The following is an 18,132-nucleotide window of genomic DNA, read 5'->3' on the forward strand; positions in this document are numbered from 1 at the left end:
GTAGCAAAATTACCTGATAGCAAATTATCCTAGTAACAAGGTGATTGACAAGTTAATTATCAAGGAGCATATTCCATGAACTAACCTAGAACTATACCCTTAAGTTCTCTTAAACATATGTAGTTGAAATGTATGTCTGAATGTTTTATTATTTTGTAAGTTCATTATCAGTTACTGACTTTGAGCAGTTGAAATTTTTTTAGGAAAAAATGTCAGACCACACATCGATAATTAATGATTATTTTGGGACAGTTTTCTTTTACAAAAGTTTAGCATATGTATGTTACAATTGTACAGTGTATGGAAATAATTTTTACACTATTTCTTTATCTCTTTCAACAGGTCAAGTTCAATATTAGGGAAGATAAAGGTAGTGACTGTATATATATGGAATGTGAGGGAATTGGCTTACTGCCAAAACAGCGGTAAGGTAAACATCCAAGATAAGTAGAGGATTGTTTTTAGTTATGTTGGTTAATCTCATTCTAATATTATTATTATTATTATTTTATGATTATTGATTCCTTACTATTATTGTAGTAATTGTTAAAGAACCAGCAATTTTTCACTTTATTTTTTGTATATTTATTGTATTGTCCCAGGGCTTTTTTTGAAAACAGAGCTACAACCTATTTTTGTGAAGAAATTATCAAGTTCAGGTAGTGACTGTATATATATGGAAATTTATTTTTGCATTGTCCCATTTTCATCCACAATTTATTTGCAGCAGTTGGTGGTGAGGTTTTGTTAGAACAGCTCATTGAATATACAACAGAAAAATTACATGAAAGAGGAATAATAATAATAGCTATATCAGAGGCATACTAATAATTGCCCAGTGATTTTGATAAAGCAAATGATGATCATAAAAATCTTGTTCAGGATATTTTTTACTTTGAGAAAGCATCAGCATTGTAATTGTATTTTAATATTACCAAACTGACCATGTTAGTGTTGCTTCAGGACTAAAGATCACAATATTGTCAAAGTGATAATGTGAAAATTGGGTGGTAAATTTTAGAAAAAGCATCATGTTCCATTTTAAGTGTCTTAAACAGTAGACAGGGATCTACCATACCACTGTGGAGTGTTGCATTAATATTGACCATATTAGCTTAATAAAAATAGTATTCCAGAGAATGGTCATCAACAGTCTGAATGCTCTGTTAGAATTAGACTACCCTAGAAGGTAGTCTGTCGATTGACATACAGTAATGTGAGGCTAGTCGGTAGTACTGTACACTTTATGGAATACTGGAATGCTAGAAAAGCTTTGACATTCAAGTTACCATGGAAACTGTATTCAGACATTAAATACTTTAGGGTTCCATAACCCTTTACTGTATTAGCTGATAATTAATGGTTTTGTACAAGCAGTTAAATATACAGTATTGCATTCTTTAGATTGATGTGTTTACTTATTGGTATGAAGATGATATAGACAGTAATTAGGTTATAGGGTAATGTTTTATATAAGTAAAGATTTCATTATTTAAAGTATTGTACTTGATTAATAAATTATCTTTTATGATATAGCCAAGGTATACTAGATGTGGGTCATCTTTTGGAATTTATCTTTTTACTGAATTCTTCTTTCCCATTGATGATTCCTTGGATAAAGGAAGTGAAGAATAATGTGTAAGTTAATTTTGGAATGTTAAAACATGAAATTGTCATTATTTTTGGCAACAGCAAAGAGTTATCTTTTATTCTACCTTCTGTTGCTCCTGTTAAATTATTTTTGGATACAATTGCTGCAGTTGTTTTTCCATTTTTGTTTTCTACTTCAGAATTTATGCAGTGTCCATTGAACTTTTTTGAGTTGCTTGCAAGCTTTTAAAATTAAGTTTATACAGTTTAAGAAAGCGATTGTACTGTATAATTTGGATAGGTATTACACTTTGAAGAAAATGGTAACAGAATGTGGACTTCCTGTAATAGATATAACTGGAGTTAGTTTTTTTTTGTCACTGTAATGACTGCACTGTGAATTTTATGCTGCTAGTTAAACTTTGAAGCAAAGTATTGAATGTGTTCTTAAAAGCTTTGCTACGTAGTAAAATTCTCTAATTTCAGTATTTCTTGTGTTTTCTTGTTTTGTAAAATAGATGCAGTCTTTAAGAGGAGTACATTATCAGGTGTCATTAGCTACGTATAGAATGATAATTGATATTAATAAGGCTACCTGAGTATTCAAGGTAAAGCAATTCTAAGTTTAACTGAAGCAGCATTGTGCAACACTCCAAGTACAGTTGTATAGTACAGAGTTGATGGTATTTGATAATATTTCCATAATATATCTCTAATACAATAACATTATTCAGCTGTAAGCACAAGTATTATTGTAACTGTGATATTGTAGTGTTAGAAGTACTGTTACAGTATCTCCTCGTATGTAGTAATAGACTTCTTCCTAGTGCAATTAGTTATTTATTTTCATTACTAATATCAATAACTTGCATGCGAAAGGGCTCAGTTCCCTGTGCTGATATCTTAAAAATATAGTAATCAAACAGGCTGTTGATGAATTTCTCCTCTTCTTGCTTTTGTCTTACTTTTATTTAATCATTGTAATACTTTATTTATCTCATGTTTAAATACTCTTCAGCCAGATTGGTTTGGTAACATGAAGACTGGAGATGTTAGATTTGTTTTGAATAAATTCCTGAAGAAATTATGTGACAATATACGAGTAAGTCGCCTTGTATTTTCTTTTTCACTCTCAACTTTTTAGTACCTAGTAGAAGTCATTCAGTAATATGAAATTTTGCTACAGTCGCAATGTCTGTATGTATGTTAGTATAGCAGAGAGCATGTAAAAATAATTTCAGGTATACTAAAACCTGATTATTTAGGATGAATGTTGTTAAAGTTAGCTTACATCTTTGTGCTGGTAAGTGTAATCGGCATTCAAAGTAAAAGAAGAAAAGTGCTTGGCTGACCTGAATGGACTCTCCATAATCACCTGTCTCCCACAGGTGGTATTGGAATGTTTACATTGTGGTCAGAATTACTTTGGTCGGCTTATGAGTTACATGGTCTTCAGCCTCCCTTCTCATAGTTCTCATTCAAGTAAGTCTGAGTCTTACAACCCCTCTGATGCCCACAGGAGCCCAGCTGACATAATCACCCATGGGCTGTGTGAAGGATATGTTCAAACCATCTCCATCTCTTCCATTATTATCTTATCTACTTATTGAACTTCCGTCATTTTTCTTTAATTCTGTCTCACACTCTGACTCCTACTATTCTTCTTAAATCTTCATTTTTGAAATGAATCTTACTTCTATTATATCATATTCCTTGCATCAGGTTGGAGTGTGAAAACTAAAAAATTAATAGGACCGTTTAATTTGAACCATCTCTGATGCATCCCTTTATGGTAAACTGCTTGTTCGAGCACTACTGTTTTCCATTCAGTTTTTGCTCTGCCGTTTGCCCGTGAGGACACATTTGAGTGTTGTTGCCATTTTTGTTGTCAATTTTGATTTGATTTTGTTTTTAATGCAGGATAGACATTCTGGAAGATGACGACAAAGCATATGATATGTAAGGTAATAGAGTGTAACGCCTGTCTTTTCTCTTTTGCCAATGATGGTCTCAATATGTGCATAGTGTTAACCCACTTTTTCACGCTTCACTTTTGCGTGCTTCATTTCGTAGTGGATTTTTGTGGAACATATCTTTCACTTTTCCACGGGAACTTTCACCAATTCACAAATTTTTCTATAGACCGTATCTCTAAAATTATCACTAGTTCACTTTTTTTCTTAGAGCAACACTATTTATTCATTAATTACTGTATTTTTCCATATTGTGTTTGTGACTAAATAGAGATTTCTATGATAAAAATGATTTCAGTGTACTTATACCATACTGTACAATATCTAAAATATTCGCTAATTATTTTCATTTTATTTTCCAGTCTGCTTTTATTGAAATGCACAAAGCTGTAATTATAGCATGGATCATATGAAAAAGGAATGACAGAGTAACATTACGTTTATTTGTAAAACTGTACTGTACAAAGCAAATAATTATTTGTTTTGTATAGTACAATATAGTTTTATAGGTAAATGTGACGTTACTTTGTCATTCATTTTTCATATTGTCCATTCATTATTTGTTATGTACAGTATAGTTTTATAGATAAATGTAATGTTCCTTTGTCATTCATTTTTTCATATTGTCCATGCTATAATTACAACTTTGTGCATTCCAATAAAAGCAGACTGGAAAACAAAATTAAAATAATTAGCGAATATTTTAGATATTCTACTGTACAGTATGCTCTATCATCCAAAAACACATTACAGTATGTAATATCATTTCAAATACATCTCACATTACCCTTAAAGAGAGAGAGAGAATTGTAAACCTGTTTTCCTCATCCTAGGGCCCAACCCGGAATGAGCATAACAGATACAGTAGTACAGTAAAAGTACACTAAATAATTTTCATCATAAAAATTTTTATTTAGTTATGAATACAATATGAAAGAATACAGTAATTGGTGAGAAAACAGTGTTGTTCTTCAAAAAAAGCGAATTAGTGATCATTTTAATTGTTTTTACCAATGTAAAAGGAAAACGGAACGACCAGTACTATGAGAGAAAATGGCTATGCTTATGTATACAGAGGTAACTTTATTAGTTGTCAAACATTCTGTAAGAGATTTATTTAATTTGTATTAAAGATTTAATTAAATAAATCTTTCATATAGATTATAGATATTTTGCTGTGGTTACCTTAATATTAATATTTTAAAATTAGTAAATCACTATTATAGGCATTTGATGGGTTTATACTTAAAGTAACAGTTGTAAAAGGTTTGGGGTGTATTTTTGTTTGAACTATTAAATTAGGCAGGGAACTTTTAAAATAGGCAATTATAAGCATTTTAGAGGAAGCGGTAAAGGGTATTTGGCAATTATAAGGGTTTTTAGAGGGGATTTTGCGTTTCTGCGGATTTTACATTTCTTCAGTGGGTTCTGGAACCTATCCCCGTGAAAAAGTGGGGGAACACTGTAAATGTAGGGGTAAGGACTGTTCTTTCAGCGACAGTTGGAGTCATTTTACTGGTTTTCCATATTATATTTTGAATACCGTATATTAAGGTGTATAAGTCAACCTTTATATAAGATGAGGTAAAAAATTATGGCAAATTTTCATGAATTTATCATATATGATGTTATTACAAGTGCTGTTTTACTTATTGTATCCTTAGAAATTCAAAATAAACAAAATAACTAAGCCAGTTCTATATCATGTTTTTCCTACACACATCGCCTATAAGGGGAACCATTGTTATGTTTACGTTTCATTGCCAGTCACAAACAACCCTTAACAGCAATAGGATAATGTACAATAATTATCCTTCATATGACTAAATTGTTCTAAACAGTTGTATATGATCCAAAGTTCTGTTATTTACCACCATAATGATAATGAATTTTTAATGAAAAATTAATATGTTGTTATCCTAAATGTTATCACTGCTGTAATTACACTACCATTAAAATTTCTAAAAGGTTAACGAAAGATAAAGGTTGCTGTGATAGCAGCCATACTTGATGTTTACATTTTCTCAGCAGGGCTCGCATAGATAAAAATTGATTTCATTGATAATGAATTATTCTTCAAATATGCCAATAATATGTAAGGTAAAAATGGTTTTATTACCTTTATTATCAGTTTTTTTCATAATGTGAATCTCTTCATGTATTTCAGTGGTTATTGCACCGAGGCTGAGGCTAGCCTACCAATAAACATCACCACTGAAAGCTCCCTGTATTATTGAGGGTATGAGGTTTGGGAAATTGGTATCCAGTGTAGCAAGTCTTAGGACTACATTTGAAAAGTTTTGGAGTTTACCACTGCTACACTTCCTTTGTTACCAGTGCAAATGAATTGTTCTTTTTTGGGTTCCCCCCTTATAGCCAACCTTAGCCATGCCCATGTGATACTGCCCTCACTTTTGGAGGTACAGGGGAGCAGGGTATATTGGGGAGAGGAAGTGATGTTTTCTTGTTGTCTCCTTCCTGGTGGCCCACCTGGTGCAAGTCACATACAAGTTGGAGTTCAACCACCAAAGGTTGAGCATAATATCAGCAGAGTTAAGTTAGGCAAGGTGTAGGCAATTTAGTTGGAGATCAGAATGCTCGTTACAAACCTAATTTTGTCTTCCAGGAGGCTGTGGATTCCTAGCAGTCCCTATCCAGGATCCTTTTCCAGTTCTTTGGTTATTTCTATCCCTGGTTTGGCAACATCTCCTTAAAAGGGTGTTTTGATGGTTTTTTTAGGGCACTCTTTTCCTTCGCTTCCCAGATTTTCTGGGTCTGTTAGTCATCTCCACGTCATGTATCGAACATGCGGGAGGTTTATTTTTATCATAACAGGGATTGAGAGTGATCAGTTTGCTCGTTATAGATTGCAGTCACCATTGGTGCCACATCATACTAAGGCATCACTGTAATAAACCCAACTCAGATTGATTTAACATTTATTTGCTCTGCTTCTTATGTGGTTTTTGGTCAAGGTTTGCCGCAATGAAGATGGTTATAAAGACACAAACGACCATTAATGATACATTCCATAACCCAGCAATACCAATCCTCACACAGTAGAAGCACTGTACAAAACATAGTGCTCAGACAAATACAGCAGCAAAAAAATCGAGAAAAGCCACTATGAATCTAATTAATACGATCACCCAAAACTTAAAACCAATGGCTGGAGGACAAAAGAAAGAGTAGGCCCCATGGAGGGGTCAGGTGAGAGCTGACTTCTGTGGAAAATGAGAACAGGAGGTGAAATGTAAGTGACCAATGTCTTCAAGTTGTAATAGCAAACAACTGAAGAACCTGGTATACAGTTGTAAAATATTTACATGAAAATATACAAGTAAATTAAGTACCATATGAATAAACTAACAGAATAAAATAACAAAAATATTTGATGAATGTTTGTTACACCTGGTGCAGGACAAGTACTTAACCCATTACATATACTTTCTAACTTGGATTGACATAGTATCAGCTAGTATTACATTTTCTATGCCTTTTGTAATGTTTATTGCTTAGTCATACTGTACTCCTGAAGTAACAAAGACCATCTCATTAACCTCTGATTAGAATTTTGCATTTGTTCCTCCACAAATACAAACCCCTCATTCTTTACACAGGACTTAGCTTGTGAACATGAGCTGGAATAGCCGTTTAACTTTCAGACGAGGTCATTAACTACCAATGGGGGAAGCCCTACCCACTTGTCGGTCTGCAATCCACTTTGTTTTTGGCTGCCATCGAGTTGTTGTTGTTGCGGTTCCCCAGACTCTGTTATGCCAGGAAGCCTGCACCGCGCAAGAAGGACACCACGCTTACTGGATCCGACCATAACTGTGTGGTAGTGTGGATGTTGTGTTGTTGTCTAAGGGCTGCCAAGTTAGGGCAATCTACTAAGAGAGAGATTGTGTGGGGACTAACTTGGCAGAGTGGACATATGTCTGTTTGGGTGTTGTCTATGCGGTGTTTGTAGGTGTTTAGTGATTGGTGATGACCACAGCGAAGTCGAGTCAGGTGTACTCTCTCCAATCTTGAGGGCTGTGTTTCTGTGCTGCTTATGTTGGGTGGGGGGGTGCTGAGTATTTTGTTGTTGGGAAGGTTATTAAGTACTTGTCTGGTGAGGTGAGTATGGATGTGCTTTTTGTTTTGTGTGATGTTTGTGGGTGGTGGTATAGAATTCAAGATATTTGTATAGTGTCTGTGTGGTGTATTAGGTTCCGGAGTGGACGCGTCATCGTCGTGGGACCTCTCCAGACGGCGGTGGAACGACGGCCGCCTGGATCAAACGTCCACAATACAACCCCACTGCGAAGACAAGGGAGGGGAGAGGAGGAGGAGTGGCTCCCCAATGCTCCGCAGGGTACTGCTGCCATCGAGTGAAGACGTATGCTGCACTCTCCACCCGACTGCTGTTTGCTTTCATGCCTATTTCTGTTGATTACTTTGTTGATGATATTGTGTTTGCTTTAATAAATTATGCAAACCTCTCTGGCATTTCGTTTCGCTTGGAGGAGTTGTCCTCGGGTGGGATGCACGTTCTTAGGGCATAGGGAGACTGCCTCATCTAACCTGGCCTTTGCAGGTGCTGTGGAGTCCAAGGGACTGAGGGGGTTCTGGCCCTCCTTAGGTCTCTTAGGGGAGCCAAATGTGATTGATCTCATTGATTACTTGAAGGCTGTGCAAGGCCTTCCTGTTACTGCTTCAGCCGTAACCATGACACTTCTACTGTTAAGACATCCACTGGCTTGAGGGCGACTGCCACATCCTTGGTAACCCCACACATCCCTTTGGTGATGTGCCCCCAAGTGCTTCTGTCAACTTTATTGCTGGGTGATGTCTTCTTCCACACGCTGCTGTCCAAAGCCGCCTTCGGCAAGAAGAGGAAGTCAAAGAAGAGGAGAAGGAAGTCGTCGTCTTTGTCTTCATCATCGTCAAGTGCTGTTGCCTCCTTCCCTTCTACTTCCAAAAGCTAAAGAGCAGAGGAAAAAGAAGGTTGCCTCGCCCACCTGAGGGAAGTCTTGTAGAGCTTCCAGCCCTCTCTGCAGTTGATACTGCAACCCTTGCCAGTGATACTGGATTACTGCTGCTCCTGCTGCCGAGTGTGTGCTGCCTGGAGTTGTCTGGACCCCCGGTGCATCAGTACAGGTCCTGGTAGCTTGCCTCCCTGTGCTGGTAAGGGTCCCTGGTCTACAGACCCGGGCCAAGCTACCAGCATGGCCCAGCAAGAGGCTCTTCAAAGAGAGCAGCTCAGGGGTTCCAGGATGGTGGTCCGGCCCAACCCAGCCCGGTCACCTGGGCAAGACAAGAGGAGGTCCCCTGCACAATCTTCTTCTGTAGAAGCTCCAGCTTCTAAGAAGGAGCACATGGGACAGTCCCCCACTCACATTTGCTTGAGCAGGACGACTGCTCTCCCTGGCCTGTGCAAACGTGGTCACCAATGGGTTGACGTCCGCCCATGGCCTTGCTCACCTGCTGGGACTTTAGTCTTTGACATGGTGAGGAAGGGTGCTCACAACCCCTCACCTGTCCCCTCCACCTCCTCGAGGTTTTCCGGGAGCCAGGAGCCAAACAGTTCTTGGGCTCAGGACTGGGACTGTTGATCCCATCCCAGCCCATCAACAGAAACATGTTCCTGGGTCGTTTTCGGACTGGATAGGACATATGCTCGAGTGGTTGAGGGATTGCCAAGGGGGCTCTGGTGTGCATCCCTCTCCTGCAGAGGGAATGACTTGGGAGGAGGGACCTGAGGGTCCTATACCCCAGGACTCAGACCCCCAAGTTACAGAGGCATTTTTTGGAGAGCATAAGTATGATATGGAATTGTAATGATCTTGAGGAAAGACCTTGGCTTTTCTTGTGGACTGTTCATCAGCCATCAAGTCTTTTTGGGGACCCCAGAAGGAACCCAGGGTCTCAATAGGCTTGCCTTGGTTGAGGCTTGCTGATGGAGTCTTGGACCAAGTGAATTCTCTGGTTTCTGGGCAAGAGAATGCTCCTCTGTCCAGCTGCTCAAACAAGACACTTCCTCTGACTCTAGCTCCCCAAAGGAAATACTACATTCCCTTGGAGAGGCCTCTGCCAGCCAAAGAGGTTGACCCGGATGTGACTTGTCTGTGTCTGGGTCTGTCACTGGAGCGACTCCGTGTGGAGGGGGTCTCCCTCTCACAAGTGGAGGCAGCAGCACTGGAATCGACTGCATGGCAGTGTCCAGACAGTCTCATAGATAGATCTCTGGTCATAATTGGTGGCCAAGGTCACATCCTCTTCTTCAGGTCCCCGTACACCTGAAGAAGATTCTGCATTAGGAGACTTGATATTGTCTGGAGGTAGGGCCATCACCTACCTAGCCCAGGAGACTGCAAACCTGTGTGTGAACCTAGTCCTGAAGAGGCGAGACGCTGTGTTGTCTCAAGTCTCTAGGTTCATCGGGTCCAAGTCAGCACTGGCACTCAGAAATGGACCGTTACAAGGTTACACCTTCCTCTTTGCTAGAGGAGAGATGGAGGCTGTGATGGATAGGCTACACATTGATAATGACAAGCTTGTTCACCAGGCAGTGACCAAGACCTCCAGGTCTTCCCGTGGCACTAAAGCCCAACTTTCAGGCCAGGCTGGGCCTTCCTCATTGGTTCAGAGGAAGTCCCAAACTTCCGTCAGGCCCTCATAGAGGTACCCTGACTACTTCTGCCATGGAAGTGAAAGGCATGTAGTTGTGACCTTTTCAGCCCCCCTCCCATGCTAGGAAAGAAGGCAAGCACAAGAAGAAAGGTGGAGGACACTAGGGGCAGCATTCCTTCCCACTTGCTGCCTGTGGTGGGGGGGTTGCCTGTCGGGCCATTGGGCAATGTGGCAGCAACATGGAGCGCAGACCTAGGTAGTAGATGTCCTTCGGGCAGAATATCCACTGTACTACCCAATGAGTCTCCACTACCCCTCACCATTGCTATGGTCTGGAGATGGTTCTGTTTTTGGATGCATTGACCGAGGGATGGGGTGCACATCCAGAAGAGTTGTTGGTTTCAGGTGTGTGGGACCAAAATGACAGACACCACATCAATGTCCTGGAACTCAAGGCAGTTGTTTTTTTTTAGCCCTTCAAGAGTTTCAGAACCGAGTGATGGGGCACTCCATGGTGTTGATGAGCGACAACACCACAGTGGTGGCATACGTCAACAATCAGGGAAGGCTAGTTTCCTTCCAGCTATGAGTTGACGGTGCAGGTACACAAGTGGGGGATAGCTGTCAGTCAGGTACATTCCTGGGTTCCGGAATGTAGTGGCAGACAAGCTAAGTCGCCAGAGTCATGACAGATAAGCTCAGTTGCCAGAGGCAGATGATAGGGATGGAATGGTCCATACACTGGAACAGTGTGGAGAGGTTATTCAATCTTTGGGGTCTTCCGATCATAGATCTATTTGCAACCTGGTACAGCAAAGTTACCAGTGTTTTGCTCAATTGTACTGGATCCATGGGCAGCGGTGGAGGGTGTGTTCCAGCACCCATGGGACAGCCTAGAGGCATAGGCCTTCCCTCCGTTCTGTCTAATTCACAAGGTGATCAACAGAGTCATGATGTGGTCAGACATCAAGTGGTATCTGGACCTGCTAGCTGTACTATCTGAGGTACCAAGAGAGATTCCCCCGTGGCACAACCAATTATACCAGCTGCACGTTGAGAAGTATCACCAGGCAGTGGAAATGCTGGCACTTCATGTGTGGAGACTATCCATTGCCTCCTGCAAGTGAGAAGGTTTTTTCGACGCGCAATGAAGGAGAGGTCTGGATACCTGCAAAAATTTTAAGCGGCTGTGTACCAGGGGAAGTGGGCTGTCTTCTGTAGTTGGTGCCTTCAACGGGATATTTCTCCAGTCAGAGCTTTGTTCGCCGAGAGGAGCTTTTCTCAGTTTCAGCCACTGAGGGCTATAGAGCTGCTTTTGGCCTAGTCCTTAGGTTGAAGGGGGTAGGTCTCTCCTCCTTGTGGGAGATCTCCATGCTTTTGAGAAGCTTCAAACAGTCTTGCCCACCCAGGGAACTCAGGCCCCTTGAGTGGGACATAACTCTCATTTTTTAGGAGCCTGACTTTACACTGTAATTGCTGTTAAGAGACAGGGATCTGACTTTTAAGACTTTTTTTCTTCCTTGCCCTTGGCTTCAGTGAAGAGATTAAGTGAGCTTCATGGCATTTTCATCAATGTTAAGCACTCAAGGGGATGAGGATCTGTTATGCTTGAGTTTGCCCCAGTATTCATAGCGAAGAGTCAGAATCTGTAAGGACTGGGGTATGAGCAACATACTGGCTGGGTGTTAACTGGTTTATTGGTTGTTCCTTACTGAGATAAATGTACAGAATCTTCGAAGATGTTATTGACGCGTGCGAGCGGTAATGTAGCGTCTACACACAGACAGGTAAAACAGAGATAAAAGGTTCAGACATCTGTGTTTGTGGGCAGACAAACAGATGGTGATATCAAGAGACATGATTAACATACAGTGATGAAACATACATCAGTGGAAAGGCCAGGAAATTCTACATATGGCCAATTGCATGAGATTCAAGACAGATTAATGGATACAATGCAATAGCATAATAAATGTGAAATGGAGAGACCTTTGGCATCTTCACAAACAGAAACATACACACAGTTTGATACAGAAGATTCGTTGGAACATTATGAGTACATGATTAGAATGCTTGCATGGCAATGCAAGTAGTGGTGATTGTACATACATTAAGACAACAATGCTTAGGGAGAAACAAGATGGAAATATTGTATGGTTGAAATCGCGTTCCTGTAGAGAAAGAAAACGAGACGCTCCTGTTTTGTCCTGTCGACTCTCGATGATGACGATCGAGAAAACACGAACACACACGTGTTTGAAGAGACAGCGCCGGGGCCTGTTTTGTAACATCTGATAGTTTGAAGAGACGGCGTCGGGCGACGGGCTCTTACAATATTCCCCACAAGCGAGGCATCGATGCGGAAATTGTCTTGGCGACAATTGTAGTTGGCTCGAGGGGCTTGGGATAGGGCGGTAGGAGGCTGAAGGGCGGCACCGGCCAGCAGGAGCGTGAGGAGGACGGGAGCTGGTTGAAGGGTGACATCGGATGATCCTTCGTGGCGGCTTGAGGGCTGAAGGATGACGGCGGCTGATCCTTGGTAGCCAGCTCGAGAGGGGCGGCAGCAGGCTGAAGGATGACGTGGCTGGTCCTTCGTTGGTCAGCTCGTCCAGTACGAGTGTGGGGGCGGCTTCAGGTTTCCTGGAGGAGGCATCCAGGGCATCGTGGTGGAGTGGGTCATCTCGGAGGGTCGGTTGAGAACTGGAAGGGTCTATCAGCGCGTGGGTCGTCATCTTGGGTCGGCCGGGGGTCACTCGGGGTTACCAGTGTAAGGACTGGGGTATGAGCAACATACTGGCTGGGTGTTAACTGGTTTATTGGTTGTTCCATACTGAGATAAATGTACAGAATCTTCGAAGATGTTATTGACGCGTGCGAGCGGTAATGTAGCATCCACACACAGATGGGTAAAACAGAGATAAAAGGTTCAGACATCTGTGTTTGTGGGCAGACAAACAGATGGTGATATCAAGAGACATGATTAACATACAGTGATGAAACATACATCAGTGGAAAGGCCAGGAAATTCTACATATGGCCAATTGCATGAGATTCAAGACAGATTAATGGATACAATGCAATAGCATAATAAATGTGAAATGGAGAGGTCTTCACAAACAGAAACATACACACAGTTTGATACAGAAGATTCGTTGGAACATTATGAGTACATGATTAGAATGCTTGCATGGCAATGCAAGTAGTGGTGATTGTACATACATTAAGACAACAATGCTTAGGGAGAAACAGATGGAAATATTGTATGGTTGAAATGCGTTCCTGTAGAGAAAGAAAACGGACGCCCTGTTTTGTCCTGTCGACTCCGATGATGACGATGAACACACACGTGTTTGGAAGAGACAGTGTCGGGCTCTTACAAGTACTCTCCCCAAGAGTGTAACATCTGATAGTTTGAAGAGACGGCGCGGGGACGGGCTTACAATATTCCCCCACAAGCGAGGCATCGATTGAAATTGTCTTGGCGACAATTGTAGTTGGCTCGAGGGGCTTGGGATAGGGGCGGGTAGGAGGCTGAAGGGCGGCACCGGCCAGCAGGAGCTTGAGGAGGACGGAGCTGGTTGAAGGGTGACATCGATGATCCTTCGTTCGAGGGCTGAAGGATGACGGCGGCTGATCCTTGGTAGCCAGCTCGAGAGGGGCGGCAGCAGGCTGAAGGATGACGTGGCTGGTCCTTCGTTGGTCAGCTCGTCCAGTACGAGTGTGGGGCGGCTTCAGGTTTCCTGGAGGAGGCATCCAGGGCCCGGTGGTGGAGTGGGTCATCTCGGAGGGTCGGACTAATACTGAGAACTCAGGAACGGCGGGAAACAGCGAGGCGGCGAAGGGTCTATCAGCGCGTGGGTCGTCATCTTGGGTCGGCCGGGTCCTTTGGGTCACTCCGGGGTTACCAGTGTAAGGACTGGGGTATGAGCAACATACTGGCTGGGTGTTAACTGGTTTATTGGTTGTTCCATACTGAGATAAATGTACAGAATCTTTGAAGATGTTATTGACGCAGCGCAGCGGTAATGTAGCATCTACACACAGATGGGTAAAACAGAGATAAAGGTTCAGACATCTGTGTTTGTGGGCAGACAAACAGATGGTGATATCAAGAGACATGATTAACATACAGTGATGAAACATACATCAGTGGAAAGGCCAGGAAATTCTACATATGGCCAATTGCATGAGATTCAAGACAGATTAATGGATACAATGCAATAGCATAATAAATGTGAAATGGAGAGACCTTTGACGTCTTCACAAACAGAAACATACACACAGTTTGATACAGAAGATTCGTTGGAACATTAGGAGTACATGATTAGAATGCTTGCATGGCAATGCAAGAAGTGGTGATTGTATATACATTAAGACAACAATGCTTAGGGAGAAACAGATGGAAATATTGTATGGTTGAAATCGCGTTCCTGTAGAGAAAGAAAACGAGACGCTCCTGTTTTGTCCTGTCGACTCCGATGATGACGATCGACGAACACACGAACACACATGTGTTTGGAAGAGACAGCGTCGGGGCTCTTACAAATCCATTGGTCCTTGACACTAGATCCAAGTCCTTTTCAACCCCCTCCCTAGAGAACTTAGTAGATGAGATGCTACTTTGTCCACTTATGGTGTTATGGTACTACCTCAAGAGAACTCAACATCTCAGGCCTGAGTGTCGATGCCTCTTCATTAATCTGGCTGAACCAAGAAAGAGGTGTCCAAGAACACAATCTCTTTCTGGCTTTTTGAGACGATCAAGCAGGTGTATTCTATGTCTGATGAGGTAGACGGGAGTGCAGCCCGGGCAAGAGCTCAAGAGGTTGGGCATCGCTCTGTCCCTCGTATTCTGGAAGAAGCTGTTGGTTCAACAGGTATTACAAGCAGGGATGTGATCCCACCAGACCACATTCACGTCATTCTATCAGTGGGACGTTGCCCACAAGTCCCTGGGCACGTTTTCCTTGGGTCCTGTGGTGGCTACCCAGCAAGTTGTGTAGCTCGTTCAGCTCCCCAAAAGGGACACATAGCATCTCGTCTAAGGTGTACGGTAAGCAAGAGAGAGTGTGTGTGAGTGACTGGTCTCTTTCCTTTTCTCTTCTCTTTCACAGGGCAGAGAGGCAGGTAGTGAGCCATCATGTGCTGGACGGACAAGTCATGCAGGTTAGTTTTCACAAGGGGGCACCCTCTCTTTCGTCTTTAAGTAGATTGTTTAGATGCATGTTCCCCATCTATCTAGACAAGGGGAGAGAGGGATTGACAATTAAACAAACCTGTTAGTCTTATTAGCAAGTTTTATTGTATTGTCTCCGACACTATTGGGTTTATCCAAGCCTTTATTGAGATAATGATGCAAACTCATTACTTCAAGCCCAGATGTTTAGCAGTTGCAACATCTCATGTGGTCAACAAGCTAGAGGTGCAGGATTCCTTCCTCAGCTCTACCAGACCAGGAAGGTATTCCTGGGTGGGAAGGACTATCAATTGGTTCAGAGTTTTGTCCAGACTCCCCCACCAATGGGTAAGTCTCCTATGTAACAAACAAGGATTTGTATTTCCATAGGAACAAATAGCAAATTTTTAAAGTAATATATATTTTTCCTAACATACAAACCTGAGTTCTTTACATTTACGTCCTGCCTTGGCCACCCCTTATCTGGTACCTGGGCAGAAAGGCAAAGTGGAGTACGAATGATAATCAGTTCTGACACAAATAGGGAATGGAGAACCATGAAGGATGCAACTGAAGTGGTCCAATGTTAGAATCAGTGAGAGAGCCTCCTTCTCCACCATCGAGTCACAAAGTTGGCGTTTCTTGAATTGCGAGGAAAATTATGAGATAGGATGAAGAACGTTTCTTATGTCACTCTTCTTAGGAAGTAGTACTGCACTGGAGCCCCTATTACAAGCAAGGATGAAGAACGTCTCTTATGTCACTCTTCTGAGGAAGTAGTACTGCACTGGATCCCCTATCACAAGCATCAACATGCAGCTCGAAAGGACATGTAAAAACTGGAAAACAAAGAACAGGATCAGAAGACAACACTAACTTGATGCTGTTAAAAGCTCGTTGACATTCCTCAGGCCACTGATAATCATTTTAGGACTCACATTGAAGTCAAAGGAGCTGCTGCTGTGGAAAGTTAGGACAAAACCAATGGTAGAAACCAGCCATGGTTGATGGGAGCAGAGAAATTTAAAATAACACAGATCTTTCCAGTCTCAGGTTATGTAAGACCACATCCAACTTTATGTCCCAAATACGTAATGGTTGCACATGCAAACACTTCTTTAGGTTGACAGTCAGCCCTGCCTCATTTAACCAGGAAAAAAGTTTCTGTAATTTCTGCGTATGTTCAGTCCATGTTTTAGACACTACAAGGAGATCATCAGGATATTCAAATATGCCTTCGGATTACAGTTATTCCCTGAAAGGTGGTTGTCGGGGCATTTTTCATTCCAGATGGCTTCTTAGATACCTATAAAAAATACTGTATCTGGCATCACAAATGCAGAAATTTCAGTGGCATTAGGAGTAAGTAATACTTGATTCTAACCTTCATGAAGGTCAGTTTTGCCAACAAACTTTTCATTACCTACATAGACAATAAGGTCATCTAGCCTTGGCAAAGGAAAAGTCTGTTACAGTCAATTCATTTACGGAAGTCTGTTCAGAGTCGGTCTGTTCCATCCTCTTTAGGAGTCAGTACAGACGGTGAAGCTCAGGGACTACAGCATCTCTTGACCAAGATCTTCTCAAGGAGATATGCCAAGACCTCTTTCATCCTAAGTCTCTTCTGTGTAGTTAGCTTGTGGGGAGACTGCTTGACTGGGGTTGCCCCCCTCAGTTAGAACTACATCATGTTTCAGTATAGTGCACAAACCCAGTTCATCTTTTACAAAATCAGGATAGATTTCAAACGCATTAATCCTTTGGTTATCCAGATTAATAGAGCCAAGGCCCTGTCAGATATTGGCGAAATCCAGATAACCAATAGTAGAAAAATGCATGGGTGTAGCAAGGAGAACTGTGTACCTATCCTCACTTAACCTTGTCAGTACTGCATAGCCGTAAACACTGTTTATAAACAACAACCATCACACTTTACTGTAAACTGAAAACTTACCCAAAAAAATTATCTACCTTATTTTCTGACATTTGTAACAAAATAAACTCCATGAGCACACTTAAAAACAAAAAGCAAACCCCTTCTTTTTGTCCTGTATGCAGCATGCAGTACAGTAGCTGCACAGTGTTTTTCATAAGCCTCAGCACTGTAAAATATGTCATACTGTACACAAAAATAAAAGTAAACCCCTTTTTTCTTGTGTATGTGACATGAAACAATAGTTTACAGAAACAGTTTTATAATTTTCCCCCAAAATACATCTAAATGGGGCAGTGACACATCAGATTCTTGGCTGAAGGAGCCCACATATTGATGAAGGCAGCAGAAGATTTACTCGGCTGCAGTTCCAAGTTGAAGAACTGACTTACCAAAGAAGTGGATGGTAATGGGCTTGGGTGCACTGGGGTTTGGGATCTGAAATAGCTCTTGAGGGTATTTTGACAATACAAATGATGATTCTACTTGGTGATGACAACCCATTGATACTCTTGTATTTGTGCAGGCACTTCCAAGGCCAGGGTAAGTTGAGGGGTCCATGTTGGGGTTCTCCAATATCACAATACTGTAACTGTATCAAAGGATGTTTGCATATTCTTGTACAAGGGTAGTCGTTGTGAAACAGCATTGTCATCATTGTCGTCATCATCTCCAGCTGCTTCCTTGTCACCAGCAGCAACTGCAGCAGGTATCTAGCTATCAAAGAGAAGTTGGTAGCCAGGGCCGCTATCATCGTCTTCTAGCCACTCTGGTATGTCATCCTCAGGAATGCTGTCGCCTCCAGTCGGGAGTGTGGCATGGAAGTTGTTGACATCGAACCC

At 41.7% G+C, this 18,132-nt stretch overlaps 1 protein-coding gene across 2 annotated transcripts in view; it reads left to right on the forward strand.

Annotated features, from left to right (window-relative positions):
* Nucleotides 1–2,701, forward strand: part of Rtca (RNA 3'-terminal phosphate cyclase) — a 170,648-nt gene extending 167,947 nt beyond the window's left edge. The window contains exons 10-11 of one of the 2 annotated variants that reach the window (XR_010854267.1): nt 343–579; nt 664–2,701. Coding sequence is in view for 1 of the 2 variants with exons in the window: in XM_067110031.1 (XP_066966132.1) it covers nt 343–429 (87 nt within the window). In the remaining variant the exon portion in view is untranslated. Of the gene's footprint in view, nt 1–342; nt 638–663 lie in introns of those variants that run through there. The other variant, XM_067110031.1, reaches the window with a different exon arrangement.
* The last annotated feature ends 15,431 nt before the right edge of the window (nt 2,702–18,132 follow it).

This window comes from Macrobrachium rosenbergii, chromosome 10, assembly GCF_040412425.1.
Source record: "Macrobrachium rosenbergii isolate ZJJX-2024 chromosome 10, ASM4041242v1, whole genome shotgun sequence".
Taxonomy (NCBI): domain Eukaryota; kingdom Metazoa; phylum Arthropoda; class Malacostraca; order Decapoda; family Palaemonidae; genus Macrobrachium; species Macrobrachium rosenbergii.